Source organism: Gigantopelta aegis, chromosome 6 (assembly GCF_016097555.1).
Source record: "Gigantopelta aegis isolate Gae_Host chromosome 6, Gae_host_genome, whole genome shotgun sequence".
NCBI lineage: Eukaryota > Metazoa > Mollusca > Gastropoda > Neomphalida > Peltospiridae > Gigantopelta > Gigantopelta aegis.
In genome coordinates this window covers 36,780,439-36,801,482 of record NC_054704.1, presented here as the reverse complement: position 1 = coordinate 36,801,482, position 21,044 = coordinate 36,780,439, and the positions used below count along the sequence as shown (strand labels likewise).

At 38.4% G+C, this 21,044-nt stretch overlaps 1 protein-coding gene across 1 annotated transcript in view; it reads left to right on the top strand.

The window, feature by feature from the left end:
- The first annotated feature begins 14,620 nt into the window (after window positions 1-14,620).
- LOC121374515 (low-density lipoprotein receptor-related protein 6-like) overlaps window positions 14,621-21,044 on the top strand; it is a 46,776-nt gene continuing 40,352 nt past the window's right edge. The window contains exon 1 of the mRNA XM_041501617.1: window positions 14,621-14,753. Within this exon, the coding sequence (XP_041357551.1) occupies window positions 14,690-14,753 (64 nt within the window). The 5' untranslated portion in view covers window positions 14,621-14,689. The remainder of the gene's footprint in view (window positions 14,754-21,044) is intronic.

Sequence of the window (21,044 nt, the reverse complement as noted above, 5' to 3'; positions counted from 1 at the left end):
GTGGAACATGAGTTAAAGTTGAATACTGAAGAAGTTAGACGTGAGGCAGGAAATGGTTTTAACATGTCGGAGGCTTATAGATCAGTGCCGGTATTTGATGACCAGGAGGTAGATATGTTTTTCCAACTTTTTGAACGGGCCGCTAAGCAGCTAAATTGGCCGCAGTCTAAGTGGACATTGTTAGCCGTGTCTAAGTTTAAGGGGAAGGCTAGTGTAGCTTATAATTCAATGAGTGATGAGCGAGCAAGTCAGTACGACCTAGTTAAGGCTGCGGTGTTGAGGGCGTATGAATTACGACCTGAGGATTATCGTTTACGGTATAGCGAGTTGAGAAAAACGCAGGGTCAGTCTTATAGTGAGTTTGTGGCTAAGAAGGCAGGGATGTTTGATAAATGGGTGGTGTCTCATCAGGTAGAGTCATATACCGAGTTACGGGAGTTGTTGATCTTACAGGACATTAAAAATGGATTACCAGTTAGCTTACGTATTCACTTAGAGGTTCGTGAAGTCAAAAAGATAGAGGAGGCAGGCATAGTGGCAGATGATTACGTGTTAATACACAAAGCTCAGGCAGTACCGGGTAGCTCTTTACAACAGGGTGATAAGAAGAAATTTCAGCCAGGTTTTTCCCGGGAAAGTAACTATCGGGGAGAGTCATCTAGTTGGTTAGCTAGTCAGGCCAGGAATGCACCTGGTGGGCAAAGTAAGGATAGACCTGCATTATCAGCCAATGCACGAACTTTTCGTCCACATTGCAGTTACTGTAAAAAGGATAACCATCTTATCGAAGACTGTTTTAAAAGGAAACGCGATAATGCGCAAGTGGTCGGTTTAGTGAGGTCAGCTCCGTTAGCGAGAGAGTTAATGGTTAGTCCCATGGCAGAGAAAGTAAACCCGTATGTGTCCACTGGTATGGTTTGTGATGTGAACGAAGAATTGAGTCCTAAGGCAATATCAGTCTATAGAAATACCGGGTGTAGTCAGAGTCTGATAACGCAAAAGTGTTTAGCTGGTATTGAAAATTCAGACATAGGACGTAGTTTGGTTTTAACCTCGGTTACTGGAGAAAATATGGTTGTCCGGTTACATAAGGTTTTCTTGTGTTCGAAGTTTGTGACGGATCCAGTCGTTATGGGTGTTGTGAATGATTTGCCTGTTGAAAACATAGGAGTTTTGTTGGGTAATGATTTGACTAGTCAGTGTTGTCAGCCGAAATGTGACCAACTGTTAATTAAAGACAGCACGTTACCAATAGAAGAGTGTGAGGTTGATGAGATTAAATATCCTGCGTGTGTAAAGACTAGGGCTATGGCCAGTAGGTTAGCACAAGACGCAGAGGATATTTGTGATTTGTCTGATACGTGTGTGAGCCATGAAATTGGAGTGGATGAGGTTATCAGTAAAATGGTAGATAAGTCAACTGACAAATTAAATGTGGTGGAACCTGTTGATCTTCCGCAGAGGGGAATTGAACCAGTTGTGTTTGATAGAGGGGATTTACCTTGTAATAGACAAGAGTTAATTCTAGAGCAGGGGGCTGATCCAAAATTGTTGGCAGTTCGCACTACATTGTTAACTGAGAGAGTATTGATGAATAAAAGAGTTAGGGATAGGAGGTTGCCGGCAACCGAACTAGCTAGGAAGCAACTGAGCCATGATCAGAGCAAAATAAGATCAGTGTTTGATAGGAGGGCTAAGAGTCGGGAATTTAAACCAGGGGATAAGGTGCTGCTGTACCTTCCCGTTAAACGGGGTTCTGTGCAGAACAGGTATTTCGGGCCCTATGTTGTGCACAAACGGGTTAATGAGACAGGGTATATGATAAACTCTCCTGATAGGGTTAGGAAAAGTAGGTATTGTCACATCAATTTGCTAAAAGGTTATTTTCACAGACTGCCGATAGTTCCAGAGAGACCGGTCCAAATTGAGAGACACTCAATTTCCTGTGATGACGTCAAGACTGCGGAGATCAAGTTGGCCAACAGCCAGATTCTAGCAGACTTGAACCCCCAGCGAGCAAAGCTGACTACATTGATACAAGACAATGTTTCCATTTGTCGGGACCTTCCAACGGTTACCAATACCTTAAGCAAAGATGTGCGCTTGGAACCCAACGCTACACCGCGTCGACAGCATGCCTATCGGAGAAAACCTGGAAAACGTGCGACGCTGAGAAAGAAGGAAACGAAGTTCCATTGGTCAGGTGAATGCGAGAAGTCATTCAAACCGTCTCAAGCAGAGGCGCTACTCGTCTCCCGTGATGGCAGCACCAGACTACCGAATGCCGTTCAACGCTAGCTGTGGGTGCCAGTAACGTGGGTGCTGGAGCTGTGCTGTTCCAAGAAGACGAAGACGGACTGGACCATCCTAATGAAAGCCTCCAACCAGAGAGTTTTGAGATGGAGTCTTCTTGTGCAAGAATACCCAATTACCATATCAATCCAATGTAATCGCTGATGCCCTGTCCCGAAGTTGAACGTTATGATAATGTGTTGACATTCTTTAATTCTGTTTTGTTTATATATATTTTATTTGTATACCAGGGACTCCGAGACTCAGTGTGATTAGTGGTAGTCACCTTATTATTACATGTGTTATAAATGCCCGTATGCGTCGGTTAACGCACCCTTTTGTTTTAATGTAGTATATTTTCCTATTCCTAGAGTAGAGGAAAATACCTTTTTGAGGTGGGGGTGTATGACGGTACATTGCTCTTAAATTTGTTTCGCCTGTGGCGATTTTAATTGTGTTAGAGGGCCGTGTGCAGTTTCATTGCCCGTAGCCCAGGTGGGCAACTTGTTACGTAATACTTCGCGCGATCGGGCATTCCAATACATACCCTTAGCCAGGTGCGGAGGCCATGTGGCGAGTAGTTACGTAATACCTCTGCGAGTGCGGTTTCGACGACCGTGATTTTGGCGACCAAGGCGTCAGTAAGTCTGACGATCAGAGAGAAATATATCGACTCTAATAGAGGTGAAATATCAGATGATAGGGGGAGGTACCGCCTTGTACCCCCAGGCGTATTCTGATTTATAATCAATAAGCTAGGATTTAGAGATATCTAGGAGAACCATAATAGAAGGCTCCCAGGGAACGTAGTCCGTTGGACTTTGGTAAATATTTTTTATTTCTTCTGCCCTGTGTATAACCTTGATGTGATTGAATGTGACTTTTAAATATTTTAATACTGTATTATACCAATATTCTTTAGACAGTGGTCTTCGGTCATCTGACGAAGTAAATCGTAGACTTTTTGTTTCTAACCTTATACGAGTATTTGGTAATATAAAGCTTAGCCAGTCATCCTAGATGACCTAGGTAAACTGTAGGTTTTATTGTCTTTAATTGTGATAGGTACCAGGTATTAATTCTGTGTTACAAGGTACTGAATGAGTAGTTAGGTGTTTAATTAAAAATTAACCCGTTAGGAATAGAGCTGTAATTCCTTTATTAATTAAGTTCCCCCTGGAAGAGTTCCTAAATTATCACACGTTACTGAACGAGTAGTAAGGGTTAACTAAAAATTAACCAGTTAGGAATGGTGTTGTAATTCTCTTTATTAATTAACTTCTCCTGGAAGCGTTTCTCAATTATCCCACGTGTGGGTTTGGTGTTAACGGTGAAGTGATTCGCATATTGTGTGTAACTAGACACCTAGAGTTAACTAATTAAGATGATCATTTCTGGGTTGATAATATTGGTTGTTATTACTTAAATACTACGGCTGGACATTTTGTCAGCGTAGTTAATACACGATTCCCATTGTATTGATGTTTTTTGTTGTGTATTTCTAGTGAGGCCTAAACGTGCTAATAAAATTATACCTATATATATAGATCGTATCTCTGATTCATCCCTAGAGACGAGCCATACTAGGGTTCTTTTACCGCCTGTTACAGCGAGAGATCTAATAGATATAACAGCTAGAGAGAGCAGATTTGGATAATCGCGTGTATATTCAGATTACGGGAATTATAGAATCCCCGTGGCGATATGTATGAATTGTAGGTGTGGTGTATGTAAATGTATGTGTATAGATGTCGTTTGTGTAGCTAGTGTGTGTGCGTGTCCGTATGTATGTGTGTACAGGTGTATGTGTGTGAAATTACTCTCGCTCTCTCCTCATCTCTCTCTCTACTTCTCCTCTCTCTCTCTCAGCTCTCATCGGCGCTCTCCTCGCGCTCTGGTGTGTGTGTGTGCGTATGTGTGTGCGTGTGTGTGCATTCGTGCGTGCGTGGTGTGTGTGCCCCACCGATCTACAATGAGCTTATTGTCGGGATTGTGTCTTCCTGGTTCAACGAAACGATTCAGTGACACAAATGCGTAGGACAACCAGAAGAACCCTAGTATCATGTTACAGAGGGGCAAGAGCGGCATCGGCCGGCTGTAAATACAAAGTTCATATACTAGTTTCAATGGTGGGGTTTAGGTGGAGTGGAGTTGGGTTGGAAAGTAATAGTTGTTAATTACCGACGCAACTCATCACATTTTATTTACGGGTTTTTTTTATATGGCGGTCATACATAGGGTTTAGACATACAGCAGATGTTAAGAGACGAAACCGCGCTAGTCGCCACTTCAATTGTGGGCCATACTCTTTTTCGATTAGCAGCAATGGATCTTTTATATGCCAATGCACCAGCACACCGAGACGGTAGTCTACCAAATACAGCGCCTTTGATAGACCAGTCGTGGTGCACAACTGGCTGGAACGAGAATAGAGCGCAATGTGTTCCATCCGACGGGGATCGATCTTACCCCGACCCCGCGTATCGAGCGCGCGCTGTACCACTGGGAATACTTGACGCCCGCCTGGTGTGTTTGGTTGTTTCATGAGGATGGGGTTTTGTTGGCTAACATGATGGTGGTAAGTGCTAGAGACGGAACGGTCGTTTTCCCTCTCCACTAGTTAAGCAGAAATTTGAATTTGTTTCTTCTTCTTTTTTATATATATATATATAATATTATATATATTAATGATATATATATATTATCTCGTATCAGCGTGAGGAAATAAAGGGAGCCCTTTCATATAAATTGTTAGCACGCCGAAGTTTTTTCAAACATGGTCACTACGCCCCTTTTCCATCAGACCTCATGGTAATATAGGTATATATAATATATATATATATATATATATAATATGTGGTGTGTGTGTGTGTGTGTTGTTTGTGTGTTGTGTGTGTGTGTGTGTAGTGTTTGTGTGTGTTATTCTTTATCACAGAAGAACAACAGCTACCAATAGTCCCTAGGGCTCGGCTTCCGAGTGAATTTCCGAGTGATGCGAAATGATCCATGACGCGAATTACCAAACAAGAGGATAACGGGTTTCACAAACTGCTCCTACACTTTTTCTACGATCACGCGTGGCCTTTTAACACATTTTCTCTCTTACAAAACCGACCACAGCCCAGGCAAGAGTTTGATTTTGGTTGAACACCAAACCAGCTAGAACACATGTGATTTATTAACTCATCAGTCTATTGGTGTTGTCAAACATTTGGTTATTTTGATATATATCTCTAGAGAGGAACCCGCTATAGTTTTGTCACCATTAGTAGCAATTCGGATCTTTTAAATTAGCTCCACTGCCATAGATATGTAGCACATACCACGCATATGCCGTAAAAGTCGTATGCGAACAGGCAATAGTATTAACTGGATTCTGTAGAAAGTCGGACTGCAGTATTTTCTTTCATCAGCGTTGTAAGTCAGAGGATTCGTAATTCTGTAAGAGCATCTTATCATCAGCCACCTCGATATGCTGTCGGATCTTTAGTTAGCAGTTAGTAAGTCGTACTGTACCCCTATGAGTGCTTTTCCTGACCATTATAAATACTTAAACATATCTACTGCGTGAATCTTTTCATCTCTCTCGGTCAGCCACCTCCATTGCGAAATAACCTCGGGGATATCTACATAGTCGGTGTGGCAGTGTGCACAGTAGTATCATTGCAAATACATTAATGAACTCGTATCGTAAAACTACGATCGCAGGGGAAAGTGAATCATAAGCATTTGGTACTTATAACATTCCACTGATCAAGTTGACTCGTTTGCTTCGACATGCTATCATTAACCAAAGACTCGTGCCCCCCCCCCCCCCCCCCCCCCCCCCCCCCCCCCCCCCCCCCCCCCCCCCCCCCCCCCCCCCACCCCCTCCCCCCACCCCCCCCCCCCCCCCCCCCCTCCCCCCCCCCCCCCCCCCCCCCCCCACCCACTCCTCTTAGTCGACCACTATTCTGGCAACTAAAAAAAAAACACCTTTTTACTTCTTGTAAATCAATATGTTCTAGCGGTGTCGCTTAACCAAAGAAACTGCAACCACACACCTCACCCAAACAAAATATTGGTTACGCACCTGAAACAATACATTAATACGCTTGGTTAGTTTATTAAGGTATTTGGTTTTCTGTGCGACTGTTGTAACTGACATGTTTCTTTACCTATGGTATAGCTTGAAAAAGTAGAACTCCAAAATATAAGAAAAATGAGTAGACTTGTTTTGTCGATAGCTTTCGGACAAAGTAAGTAAACTAATTTATTCGTTTTTGTGTGTATGTATTTTTGTTATGACATCTTGTGTATCTGTGTTATGGCAAAGGATCGTGTACTAAAAACGTACGTTTGAAAACTCTTTACTATTTTACTATCCAAACTATTTGGTTATTTGATTTAATATTTGATTTATTAAACAGAACATGAGATCATACTACTTGAATGTACGGAATGTACAAAACAGTTTGTTAATTATTTGAATAGCACAATTCAGAAACGTGTTTGATAACTTACGTCCTGCTTCATTGCCCCATGCATAAAGATTTGAGGGAGATTTTATTTATTAAATGTGTAGAATTATGGGATGGTTTTATCACAGCTACAGATCCATAATTTTGTTTACATATCTTATCGAGTTATACTTTATACAGATTAAGTGCCAAGACCTGAAAATTAATTTTAGAAAAGCGTCATGGTGTTTTACACGTTAACGGAATATATTTTTTTTATATGTTAAGTGTATGATACTGTATAATTAGGGGTTTTAGTTAGATACATCTTTTATATATATTATTTCATGTTAAATGTTTTAAATGTTTTTTAATATAATATTTATATATTTTATTATGTCATTTATTAATATTTTATATTCTCTCGTAACTCCATATGGAGTGGCTCGGTGCTATTTTAGATTTTATGGTGTTTAGTGATGTTTTATGTTTTAACTGAGGTGAGACTTTAATAAACAATTTGTATATCTCTCTGTCTTGTCCTACACAAAACTGGGCATAATATGACTTCTACGGTGTTTTTACATGGGTTCGTGCATTTCATCTAAATTACTTTCCCTTGCTTGTTTACAAACTAGTAACTGAACGACCTTCTCATTACTGTTAGATAATCTGCAAGTGAACTAAATTGCCAGGCCAAACTGTACTTTCTAATAGTCATAAAGCTTTACTATTGAATATAAGAATTTCACCAAGCTTTTCCTTTCAAGAAGTGAACAGCAGATAAATGTAATTTAAATGTTCGCTATCGGAAATATGGGTTGCCGAGAAGGGTGTAAAACGCAGTCGGTATCTGTTATTGTCAATGGCTAACATGTACACAGATGGGCTATACTCAGATTTCAGCTGGTAATTTAAGGGTTGGTGCTTAGGGAGTGTACACCTTACGTAAGTATACTTTAAAATAATGTAGTGTCTCGTTTTGGCGTTTTTTTCTCGTTACAACCAGTGCACCACAACTGGACAAAGGCTGTGGTATGTGCTTACCTGTCTGTGGGAAAGTGCATATAAAAGATCCCTTGCTGCTAATCGAAACATGTAGCGGATTTCCTCTGATGACTGATTCATAATGACCAAATGTTTGACATCCATTAGCCGATGATTAATTAATCAATGTCCTACAGTGGTGTCGTCAAACAAAACAAACTGTAACTTTTTGAAGTTGCTCTTTTTAAACATCTAACACAGTCCCTGAATTATCCACCAGAGAATAGGGTTTTAAGAAACTGGTAAATGTTTCTGAAAACTCTTGAAAGGAAACAACCAGTTTAACGTAACCATTTTATGATATGGCCGACTATTTTACAAGTTTATTTTTCTGTACGAGAACTAAATGGTTAATCGAAATCAGTAGATGACTCAAAAAGTGTTCCGTCAATGACGTCATACACGCCGTTTGGGAGTTGTACAGCCTCGGCCCCCAATTCACTATAGGGTCCATCCACATCACTCTCGTTGGTGTAAGTAGGTCGTTGAGGAGAGTCATTTCTGGAGTCGTCTTCTAGTCCATAGGCTATGTTGAAGATCGCCTCCCTGTTCGCTGTTGGTCGACTTCGATTCAAGTGCTCATATTCAGAGTCCGCTTTCTTTGCTCTTCGCCGTTTAACTATATGAAAAAAACATTTGAATAACTAATAAAATATAAAATAACAATGAAGGAAGGATTCAGCGTATCGTGCAGTAGTTTTATGTGATCCTCTATTACCTTCTTAAACACTGAGTCGCAGGTATGGTTGTGTCTCTAAAAATTCACTTTTTAATTCATATTTCCGACATGATCCTTTTTAAAACAATTCGTAAATCGGTAATATACTATAATGATTGAAATTATAATAACAAACGCTATAATAGAAGATGCCATTTCAATCACTCACCTACAACCACGACCACGATGATGATGATGACTATGGCAACTACAGCACCGCCTGCTGTCTCCCCCACTATTTGTATGTTGATGTGGCGTCAGCTCTGCTAGCTCCTACAGATATAAGAAGGAAGGAAGAAGGAAATGTTGTATTTAATGACGCACCCAACACATTTTATTTACGGTTATATGGCGTCAGACATATAGTTAAGGACCACACAGATATTGAGAGAGAAAACCAGCTGTCGCCGCTTCATGGGCTACTCTTTTCGATCAGCAGCAAGGGATCTTTTATATGCACCATCCCACAGACAGGATAGTACATACCACGGCCTTTGATATACCAGTCGTGCTGCACTGGCTGGAACGAGAAATAACCCAATGGGCCCACCGACGGAGATCGATCCAAGACCGACCGCGCACCGAGCGAGCGCTTTACCACTGGGCTACGTCCCGCCTCCCTCCCCCCCCACACACTACAGATATATTATATATTCATATTATTTACAGATATATAGGTAACCATCAGCTACAGATATATATATTCATGGAATTCTCTCTTTAATACAAAGATTTCAGTAGTGTGAGATTGGATATCGGTAACACGGCTAACATCCTGACACTATGGCTGAGGGGTTTAGTTGCAGTTACGTTTTCCTATCTTAGTGTAGGTATGATCCCTTATTTCTTTCCACCAGCATTAAACGTTCAAGTTTACTTGTTTTTATTCATTCCATTATCATACTTTATGTAGTTCTAACTAGCAACTTGCTAGTAGCAGAATAAGAACGAAAGGGTCGTTCAACAATTACGTAACTCTCTAAAGGGAATCGCGTATCATGGAATGGTTTTTCAAAATGTTGAGAAAGAGGAGAGGGACGTATCATGGAATAGGTTTTCAAAACGTTGTGGAAGATGATCTTAGCGTTAAGATCTCTTCGTGAAACGGGGCCTAGACCATACCTGAAACAAGGTCAGAGGTTTTGGCCGGAAAACACGTGCCTTCTTATGTGTGTAAATATTGTTTGGTGTTCGGCACTAGTGGAACCGCACACTGAGCTCAGACGAACAAGAAACATTTTGACAGTCATTCGTGTGCACCTAAAATAGTGATTATATTGTCATTGGAACCAATATTCCATAGCTTGTACTTTCAAATGTTATACAAACAGCGAAAAAATTAGTTAATTGACGGTCATTTTGAATTGTGACTTCACCTGGCCAACAGGGTTGGTCCTATATCAAGTTTTACTCTACACATGATGGCCTAACAACATGCAAAGTGGCATGTTAGTATCACATTTTGCACTATTTTCATACTATATGTCACAACTCTACTACACTATTCTCTACTCTGTTTATGGTCTCATGTCTTGACCTAGAGGTGTTGTAGTTTTAATTGTGTTTGAGGTAAAACAAGCAAATGTGATCATTTCGTTTTATTTTTACTTGATGTTATCCATAAACAATACCTGGTGTTTTTGTTTTTGTTGTGTAGATATTTTACCCATTATCAGCAGTTACAATAGTATTTATATATTGGTATTATTAGTGGCAATATTAGTGGCATATTTTTATATTTTCTACTAATGTTTATAATAAAATAAAAATACCAACAGTTATAATACTGTTTTAACGCTCGTTTGGTTTAGCAGTACATAATTTATAGTAGATAATTTACCCTGCATTCACTAAACATATTATAAAGATCTGACAACTAGATAAACTTCTACATTTTAGGCCACTGACCACAAATACAGCTTTTTGGGACGGAACTACCTTTACAACTAGCTATCAGCAAACGAATGTTGTATTGTTCAGTTGATTTCAGTTGATTATTTTTAGTTTTAATAATCCATTACTGATAGAATTTTTATTTAAAAAATAAGAAATAAATGGTTATTTAAGAACTATTTTGTTCTGGTGTATAGATATTGTAGGGGACAAGGCATTTAACACGTGTGTGCATACTACTCTGGCAAATGGTACAGTTGTGAAATAATTTGGTTCATTTAATTAATTTTTCGTTTTATGTGGATTGTAGGATAAAATAACTGGTTAATGTCTTAAGATGTGCGAAAGCCGATATCTTAAGACAACAATAAGTGATTATCTATATATAAACTTTCGTTTTGATATCACACTGCCCCAGCATTGGGTGTCCTGATACGGAATGGAAGATAACCGCGATACATGGACGATATTAAACTTATCTTTGTCTGTCATTTTTTTCCCCATTTATTTGTCTATTAGTATGCAATTATAGGGGGGTAGGCATACATACATACATACATACATACATACATACATACATACATACATACATACACACATACATATACATACACCATACACATAGACATAGACAAACCTATGTATATACAGTTACAATTTCATATTAATTACATTTTTTTAAATACGTATATCTGTATGTTCAATGCGTTTTAGTTGTTTGTAGGCTAGTACTTTAAACTGCACTTTGCTTCCTAATATATAGTTATAATATGTATGAAATTATTGAGAGGAAAAGTTTGAGCTACTATAAACATTAGGGCGACCTGAATATAGGTACGCTGGTATCTGAAATACAAAATATGTGTTCAGTGTGTAAAGTTAGTCACCAAGAAAGCTCTGTTAGTGGAAAGAAGGTACAATGGCAACAGTTGTTGTTGGTGTATGTCTAAATAAATTGTATACACCGCACCTAATAGTAGTATCAAATGTGACGCGATGTTAATAACTAAAATGTTTGTTAATAGATATTACATTAATTAATTGTAGGAAGTATTCAATGTGTGTTATTCCAGAGCTTTAAAGTAACGCATTTCCGGTGTACTTTTTATTATGTAACACATAAATAAATGTTGTCTCAACTGATATGCATCATGTGTCTGTTGTGCTTTATATATAAAACATATTACGTGATTACAAATACAGAAAGAAATATTTGTTTAATCACACCGTATCATATTTTAAACTACAGCCAAGGTCAAGGCCCCTTACAAAAAAACCTTAATAGACGCCACGGCTCTAGCAATGTCATTTCTCATCCCATTTTTATGAAACTCCACTTATAGGAGTAGGATCATGGCAACTTAAACGACTTCGCGTTTCGCCTCTATTCTTCAAAGGTCAAGGTCACTGTTACTAAAAGTAGAAATTACGACATAGTCACTCCGGCCACTTCGTTTCTCAAACGATTCTCATGAAACTTCACATATAGGAATAGGATGATGACAGATTGAAGGAGTTCTCGTTTCGCCTCTTTTCGTCAAAGATCAAGGTCACTCTTACTAAAAATAGAAATTACAACGTCACTGCTCTACTTCATTTCTCATCCGATTTTCACTGAACGTCACATCAAGGGATAACATCGAGATAACGACGTTTGTCTGTAGTTAATCCTGAACAATATGCCATAGAACTATTTATCGACATTGATAACAGAGTTCGAGATAACAACGGTTGACTATATATTTAACAAAATGTGGCATCCGTGTTTAGTATAGGTATGAAAGCAGCGCAAATCCTAGGAAGTGTAGTCCTATCGGACATTCATACCTAGTTTATTTTTATGAGTTTTCTACTATCATTTTATTTTTATAGTCACCAGGACGTTCATTCCTAATACTCCTAGTCACCAGGACGTTAATTCCTAGTATTCCTAGTCACCAGGACGTTCGTTCATTCCTAATATTCCCAGTCCGCTGGAATTTCATTCTTAGTATTCCCAGTCACCAGGACGTTCATTCCTAATATTCCCAGTCAGTTGGAATTTCATTCTTAGTATTCCCAGTCACCAGGACGTTCATTCCTAATATTCCCAGTCAGTTGGAATTTCATTCTTAGTATTCCCAGTCACCAGGACGTTCGTTCATTCCTAATATTCCCAGTCCGCTGGAATTTCATTCTTAGTATTCCCAGTCACCAGGACGTTCGTTCATTCCTAATATTCCCAGTCAGCTGGAATTTCATTCTTAGTATTCCCAGTCACCAGGACGTTCGTTCATTCCTAATATTCCCAGTCCGCTGGAATTTCATTCTTAGTATCCCTAGTCCATAGGATGTTCGTTCATTCCTAATATTCCCAGTCGGCTGGAATTTCATTCTTAGTATTCCCAGTCACCAAGACGTTCATTCCTAATATTCCCAGTCCGCTGGAATTTCATTCACAATACTTGTAGTCTTTCAAACGTTCTATGACGTATGTGTAATTGTGTTAATAAACACATGTTCACATTTTAAAGTACTTACATTTACAATGACTGAAATCTTAAAGTAAATGATATGATGAGTTCGATCTAAGAGACCACTGCGCCTACAGCCTGAGATGTAGGATGATAGGGAAAATGGAGATTTAAAGATTTGTAAAATGGACAATTTTATTGTCAAACACCAGAGAATTATATATTCGTCAATAAAGAAATTACGACTCGTATCCCAGCAGGTCAGGACATTTATAAAACAATAGAATGAAACAAGACGTAATATAAATAAAGATCACTAGTAAGTTTAATACAATCGTCATATCTGTATTCAAAATTATTGTACACATAATACATATACATAAAATATTTTGGAATAAAATGAATGAATGAATGAATGAATGTTTATCGACACCCCAGCGCGTTATTGGGTAAATGAAAAGGAATAAAATGCGACACCAAAAATTAACCTTAAGACTATAAATTTATATTTAAAGCAAATATCACTTTTGTTTTCTAGTTGAATTATTATTTTTAAATGCTTGTGCATATTTTAAGAGATCATTTTGTTTGTTTCTGGTATTGGCAAGTTATAAATCTACGTGAATAGCGATAACATTCATTGAAAAATGTTGAAATGTTTCAAAAATTAATTTTAAATGTTTAAACATTTACCAGTTGGAACAACATACATTGAATAAAGGTCTTGGTTCAGGTCTAACGTAATAAGAACAACACAATGAGTGTGTGTATACATACATACACACATATACACACACACACACACACACACACACACACACACACACACACACACACATATATATATATATATATATATATATATATATATATATATATATATATATATCTTAAGGGCTCAATGGGTAGGTGTAAGGCCACTACACCCTCTTCTCTCTCACTAACCGATAAGGTGTGTGCCCAGGACAGCGTGTTTGAACCTTAATTTGACATAAGCACGAAAATAAGTTGAAATGAATTAAACTCCGATTGTATTCCTATGAGTCCGAGAGTCACAACTATTCCTACGGACTAGATGATCTACTCTATATTGTACGGTACCCTAGTGTTAAAAACATATCTGACGACATGGGGCTTTGAATAAGTGTTAGCTTTACACTTCCTGGTTGATATAATCAGAACAACGTACAATCCGGTTACTGCGTCGCCAGCTGTATACGAATTCAGAGGCAGATCAAGGTGGGGATATGTGGGAGGGGCGGGGTTGGGGTAGATTATCATGGGATGGGTTTGGGTTGGGACTTGGTAGGATAAGCCTCTTTTGCCCCACAATTAAACAACGATTTATTTTATTTTCGTTAAATGAAACATTTGTTTCTTCCTTCCTTCTTTCCATTTGGAATAGATCATTCAGTTTAAGTGTTTCACCACGAAAGCCACCTGCATTAAAATAAGACGCCTTGTATGAATGAATACTGGCTTAGTCTGACATCTAGTCTGAAATTTAAACAAGACAACTCTCAGTCATCCCTCTTTTCTGAAAATCATATCACATTATAGAAGTACGAATGCCCTCTGAGAGATTTTGGCACAGATTTATGATCACTATACGAGTAAGGAAGCCCAATACCACTCGCCCCACAGGTTGTCGGATGTGTAATTTATTTACACACCCTACCCAGGACAAATTTAGGTTTCGGACCCGAAATGACGCGATCATACGAATCGTTGTCATGCTTGATTGGTCTTGTCTATGTTTGCAGTGGCCGACATGTTGCTCTCACTCTCTGTGGTAGACCTGGAAATATAAAAACCAGGCAGCACAGGGACACAATATATAAGAAACAATGAGTGGAATTTATCAGTTAACAGTGGGAGTACTTTTTGTTTTGTCGGTAGCTTTGGGACAAAGTAAGTAAACTAATTTATTTATTCGCTTGTGTATGTATATCTCGAATATGTGCGTAAATATCAACCGATGAGGTGGAAAAAAAACCCACCTCCAAAAACTCAAACTTACATTTGAAAATCTATAAAGCTCCAGACTATTTCGTTATTCGTTTTAATTTTTTTTAAATTAATCTGAGCTTGAGATGATAATACTTGAATGTGAAATGTATGAAAGTGTTTGATAGCTTACATGTACTGTACAAAAAGCTGACCTTTATATGCAGGGTTGCCATCATACACTGCACACACACACACACACACACACACACACACACACACATACATACATACACATATATATATATATATATATATATATACACACACATACGGTTAGGTCTGTATATATGTATATATATATGGTAATTCAACATAGTGGAACATATAACAGCGGTATTTACAGTTAAATCGTGCAAATGGTGATACAAGCATCGAATGTATACAGTACATCCCATATGATATAACAAATCTACCCGATGGCCATTTAAAAATTTGTCCTCAATGATTTTTCACAAAGACTTGGACGATCTAAATGATTTTATTAGCCCCCCCACCGGTCCAACCGGAGGTGACTATAGGTTTCATATCCAGCCTTCCTGTCTGTGACCTGTCTGTCCGTCCGTCTCTCCCACATATAGTTCTTTGGATATTTTCACAAAAGATATTGGTGTGGAATTTTGTGCATAGCTTTATCATATACTGCTATAGACCAGGTTTGACTTTCATGGCGATTTACTCATTTGACAGAGTTACAGCCCTTGACCTTAGGAGATATAAAAATACGTTGGACCTTGTATGCTAATGAATTTACTGTAAACAAATTTGTATTAAGGATTGAGACGCCACTGTTTACGCAGAGAGGTGGCACATTACAATTAGTAATGCAAAAGATAAATGTGTGATACATTAATTAGTATTTATTTATTTATATGCAAATAGTGTATGTAATAACATGCAACGTAAATATCAGTATGGAAATTCAATGAAACATTTTATTCCATTAGGCGCATGTGCAGGAATTTAGAATTTATGCAGGGAGATCTAGATTATAGCGAGTGAAGTTCATACGGGGGGAGGAAATATATTGAAAAAAAAAAAAATCTACCTATTTTTTTTAACTTGCTCTATGATTCTGGCGATAATTTTTACAATCTTAAAGGAGAACAAAATGCAATATTTAAGAAATTATTAGTTTGTTTGTTTTGTTTAACGACACCACTAGAACACATTGATTTATTAATCATTGGCTACTGAATGTCAAACATTTCGTAATTTAACATATAGTGTTAGAGAGGAAACCCGCTACATTTTTTTCATTAGTAGCAAGGGATCTTTTATAATGCACTATACCACAGATATGATAGAACATACCACGGCCTTTGATATACCAGTCGTGGTGCACTGGCTGGAACGAGAAATAGCCCAACGGGCAATGTGACTAAAATTATCTCTACTGGTCTACACCAGTGGTGCTAATTTTAATCAGATTGTCCAATGGGCTCATTGACGGGGATCGATCCTAGACCAACCGCGCATCAAGCGAGCGCTTTACCACTGGGAAATGAGAAAAGAACTATTGCTTTCATTAGTTAATATACTTTTGACATATAAGATCAACGGTAAAATCAGTTGAATGTTTTGAAAGAATCCAGAAGAATGCCTCTCTGTCGTTCAATACAAAGTGCATTCAATAAAAATATAAAAATAGTTGTTTTATTTCAGGTAACATACACAGCTACATGAAGTATCAATACTAATCCCAACTCTGTGTAAATAATATGTAAATTATGCAGACAGCAATGTACAAATTATGCAGGAAGTAATATGAAAATTATGTTGGTACCATTGAAATTATCTAGGTACCAATATGAAAATTACTGGTAGTAATGCAAATTATCTAGGTAGTAATATGAAAATTATATAAATAGTAATATGTAGATTATGAAGGTAGTAAAATATTACTTGTGTATGTAGTAATATATAAATGATCACGGTAGTATTATATATTATGTAAGTAATAATAATATACAAAATATATGTCGCCTATATTAAAGTCAAGCTGCAATGGGATAACTTTTTAATTGAAAGTTACTAACTTCTCTTAAACCACTGCACGGTACATATAGAATACCAGGTTACTACGTTTTGATATCGTGGTTATTTGGAAGAGGTTTAGATAACGGTGTAACAGACTTGCGTCACGCTCGTCTGTTACTACATTACAACGTTATCGAACGTTATCGAACCGAGCCAAATAACCACGTTATCAAAACGTCGTAACCCGATATTTGTTTTTATCATGAAACCATGCTTCCTGTGACCCGTTGCTAGCATGATAACCTTGCGTTGCTGTGTGTTATCCGGTCACTAGGGAATGAATTCTGCGCATGACAGTGGGTTAGCAGGTTAGTAGGAAATTACTTCTGCGCATTACGTTTTTGTTTTTTTGCTGTTTTTTCAAACATCCATTGTGAACACCGTATATCAATTACGGCTGCATATTTCAAAAGTTATGAATTAAAAATATAAATAATTTATTTTGGAAAGACTATATTAGTGATTTCTATGATTTCTCTGTAGCTATTAAAGTAACAACGTTCGAAGACGTTTAATCAGAACTTGTTGTTTACAATTCCCATATACAAACCGGCCTCGGTGGCGTCGTGGTTAGGCCATCGGTCTACAGGCTGGTAGGTACTGGGTTCGAATCCCAGCCGAGGCATGGGATTTTTAATCCAGATACCGACTCCAAACCCTGAGTGAGTGCTCCGCAAGACTCAATGGGTAGGTGTAAACCACTTGCACCGACCAGTGATCCATAACTGGTTCAACAAAGGCCATGGTTTGTGCTATCCTGCCTGTGGGAAGCGCAAATAAAAGATCCCTTGCTGCTAATCGGAAGAGTAGCCCATATAGTGGCGACAGCGGGTCTCTTCTCAAAATCTGTGTGGTGCTTAAGCATATGTCTGACGCCATATAACCGTAAATAAAAATGTGTTGAGTGCGTCGTTAAATAAAACATTTCTTTCTTTCTTTTTTCTAAAAGTGCATACGCCTGTGCATTATGACTCCGCAACGTCATATAGCACTAGTATGTGTACCAGTTATAAAAAAAAGTTAACAGATGCTTCCAAAATTACCAGAATTTAATAAACTGTATTAATATATAAAACAATACATTATAAATGATCAAAGTCCACAATGTCGTTCAACTTTCCGCTTTAATCAAGGGAGTCTGTATGGTTGATGTCATGTGCGATTTTCCGACGTTTGGGTTCACTCTGAAATGCAGAGCAACTGTTTTCACCACAAAAGTTATTATTTATGGTGCCACCATAAATTGGTGATGAAAAGATTGATGTTATATGATTAAGAGATGCAGAAAGTGTAGTGGAAGAATTCATGTTGGTAAAGCGCTCGCCTGCTGTGCGGTCGGTCTGGGATCGATCCACGTCGGTGGGCCCATTGGGCTATTTCTCGTGGTATGTGCTATTATGTCTGTTGGATGGTGTATATACAAAATATTCCTTACTACTAATGGAAAAATGTAGCGGGTTTCCTCTCTAAGATTATATGTCAAAATTACAAAATGTTTGACATCCAATAGCCGATGAGTAATAAAATCAATGTATTCCATTGTTAAACAAAACAAACTTTTAACTTTTTGAAAAACAAATAACATTACCACCAATGGGAAATGAGCTGGTGTGAAGCAACCACAAACTCAAACTGTTATCGTGTCACTGGCCCGATAATACCTAATAATAGATTGTGTTATCAGATTACCACAAAATACAGACGTCACAGCTGGAATTGTATGTTTACAGGAGCGGGGTCCAGCTCACCCGGTATCAAACTAGTAATATAGAAAATTTAAAATGCCAGTGCCAAAATGTTTGTCTGACTAAAACATCTGATGGATGAAGGCAGCTATTCTTGTAATATTGGACCCTCACCATGATCCCTTGTTAGCAAGGTCTCGGGCAGGCAGTGAATGACGTCAAACATCGCCAGAGACTGTCCGTAAGTTCAGCCAGCAAACGTTTCGCTAACGGTCGCGGACTATTTGATTGGTTCCCGCGTGGCCGTTTGGTTTAACGTGAGGCGCCTAAACCAGTCTAGCGGACGTTTTTCCGCTCGGTCTGAACGCAGCCTGTGTCATACACAGAGGAAGATACAGCATTGGCACTGAATACCGATGAAGTAAATATGAATGGTGAACGACACTGACTCTTGCTGGATGGTCACATTAATTGTGTTAAGCTCAGATGCAGCTCCACGGTAGTGTGATAGCAACATCTAGTAACTTGACATTCTTTCTAGACAGGGGCGGGACGTAGCCCAGTGGTAAAGCGTCCGCTTGATACGCGGTCGGTTTTTAATCGATCCCCGTCGGTGGGCTCATTGGATAACTTCTCGTTCCAGCTAGTGCACCACGACTGGTATTAGGAATTAACATCCTGATGACTAGGGGTACTAGGAATTAACGTCCTGGTGACTAGGAATACTAGGAATTAACGTCCTGTGGACTAGGGATACTAGGAATTAACGTCCTTATGACTAGGAATACTAGGAATTAACGTCATGTGGACTAGGAATACTAGGAATTAACGTCCTGGTGACTAGGAATACTAGAAATTAACGTCATGATGACTAGGACTACTAGGAATTAACGGCTTGATGACTAGGAATACTAGAATTGAACGTCCTGATGACTGGGAACACTAGGAATTAACGTCTTGATGACTGGGAATACTAGGAATTAACGTCTTGATGACTAGGAATAATAGGAATTAACGTCCTGATGACTAGGAATACTAGAATTGAACGTCCTGATGACTGGGGAATTACTAGGAATACTAGAATTGAACGTCCTGATGACTGGGAATACTAGGAATTAACGTCTTGATGACTAGGGATACTAGGAATTAACGTCCTTATGACTAGGAATACTAGGAATTAACGTCCTGGTGACTGGGTGTCACGGGGATCCTATAATACCCGTAACTGAATAAAACACGATTATCCAAATATCTCTCCTAACTGTATATCTATTAGATCTCTCTGTAACGGGCGGTTATACCCTAGTGTGGCTCGTCTAGGTATGTTCAGAGATAAGATCTTATATAAAGTATATATTATTGTAGCACGTTTAGTTCACTAGAAAACACAACAAAAACACAATACACTTTGGAATCTGTATTAACCTACGCTGACAAATGTACTGCAGCAGTAGTTAATTAACAACAACAAATAATAACAACCCAGAACTGATCACTTAATTAGTTAATCTCTAGGTGTCTAGTTTACACAATATGCTAATCACTTCACCGTGACACAACACCCACACGTGTGATAATTGACAAGACAAGACAAGAATTTTATTCTCATAAACTGCACCGAGTGCAGTATGGAGAAAATATAAACAAAATAAGTTACAAAGTGTTTACTGTAGTGGTAATGGACATACTATTTAAGTAATATTAACCCGGAAGACTGACCCTCTCAATGACAATTTGCAAATATTTACATAGTTTACACAAAAGTGATTTTTTGAGAAACGCTTCCAGGAGAACTTAATTAATAAAGGAATTACAACTCTATTCCTAACTGGTTAATTTTTAATTAACCCTTACTACTCGTTCAATAACGTGTGATCATTGAGAAACGCTTCCAGGAGAACTTAATTAATAAAGGAATTACAACTCTATTCCTAACTGGTTAATTTTTAATTAACCCTAACTACTCATTCAATAACCTTGTAGTACAGACTTAATACTGATACCTATCACAATAAAGACAATAACCTACAGTTTACCTAGGTCCTCTAGGATGACTGGTTAAGCTTTTTAATAATTATTTAGTACAGTGAGCCTACAGTATACTGCGTCAGATGACCGGCAGCACCGTCTAAATAATATTGGTATAATACAGTATTAAAATATTTAAAGTCACATCAATCACATCAAGGTTATACACAGAGCAGAAATAAAATTATTTACCAGTCCGGACGGACAGCGATCCCCTGGAGCCTTCCTTTTGTTTCTCCCCGATATGTCTAAAACCCTAGCTATTTATCATAAAACCGAATATCGCCTGGGGGTACATCGCGGCACCTCCCCCTATCAAGTGATATTTCCACAGCGACTACGCCGGCATATTTTTCTTGGATCGCCAGACTTACTGACGCCTAGTCGCCAAAATCACGGTCGTCGAAACCGCACTCGCAGAGGTATTACGTAACTACTGGCC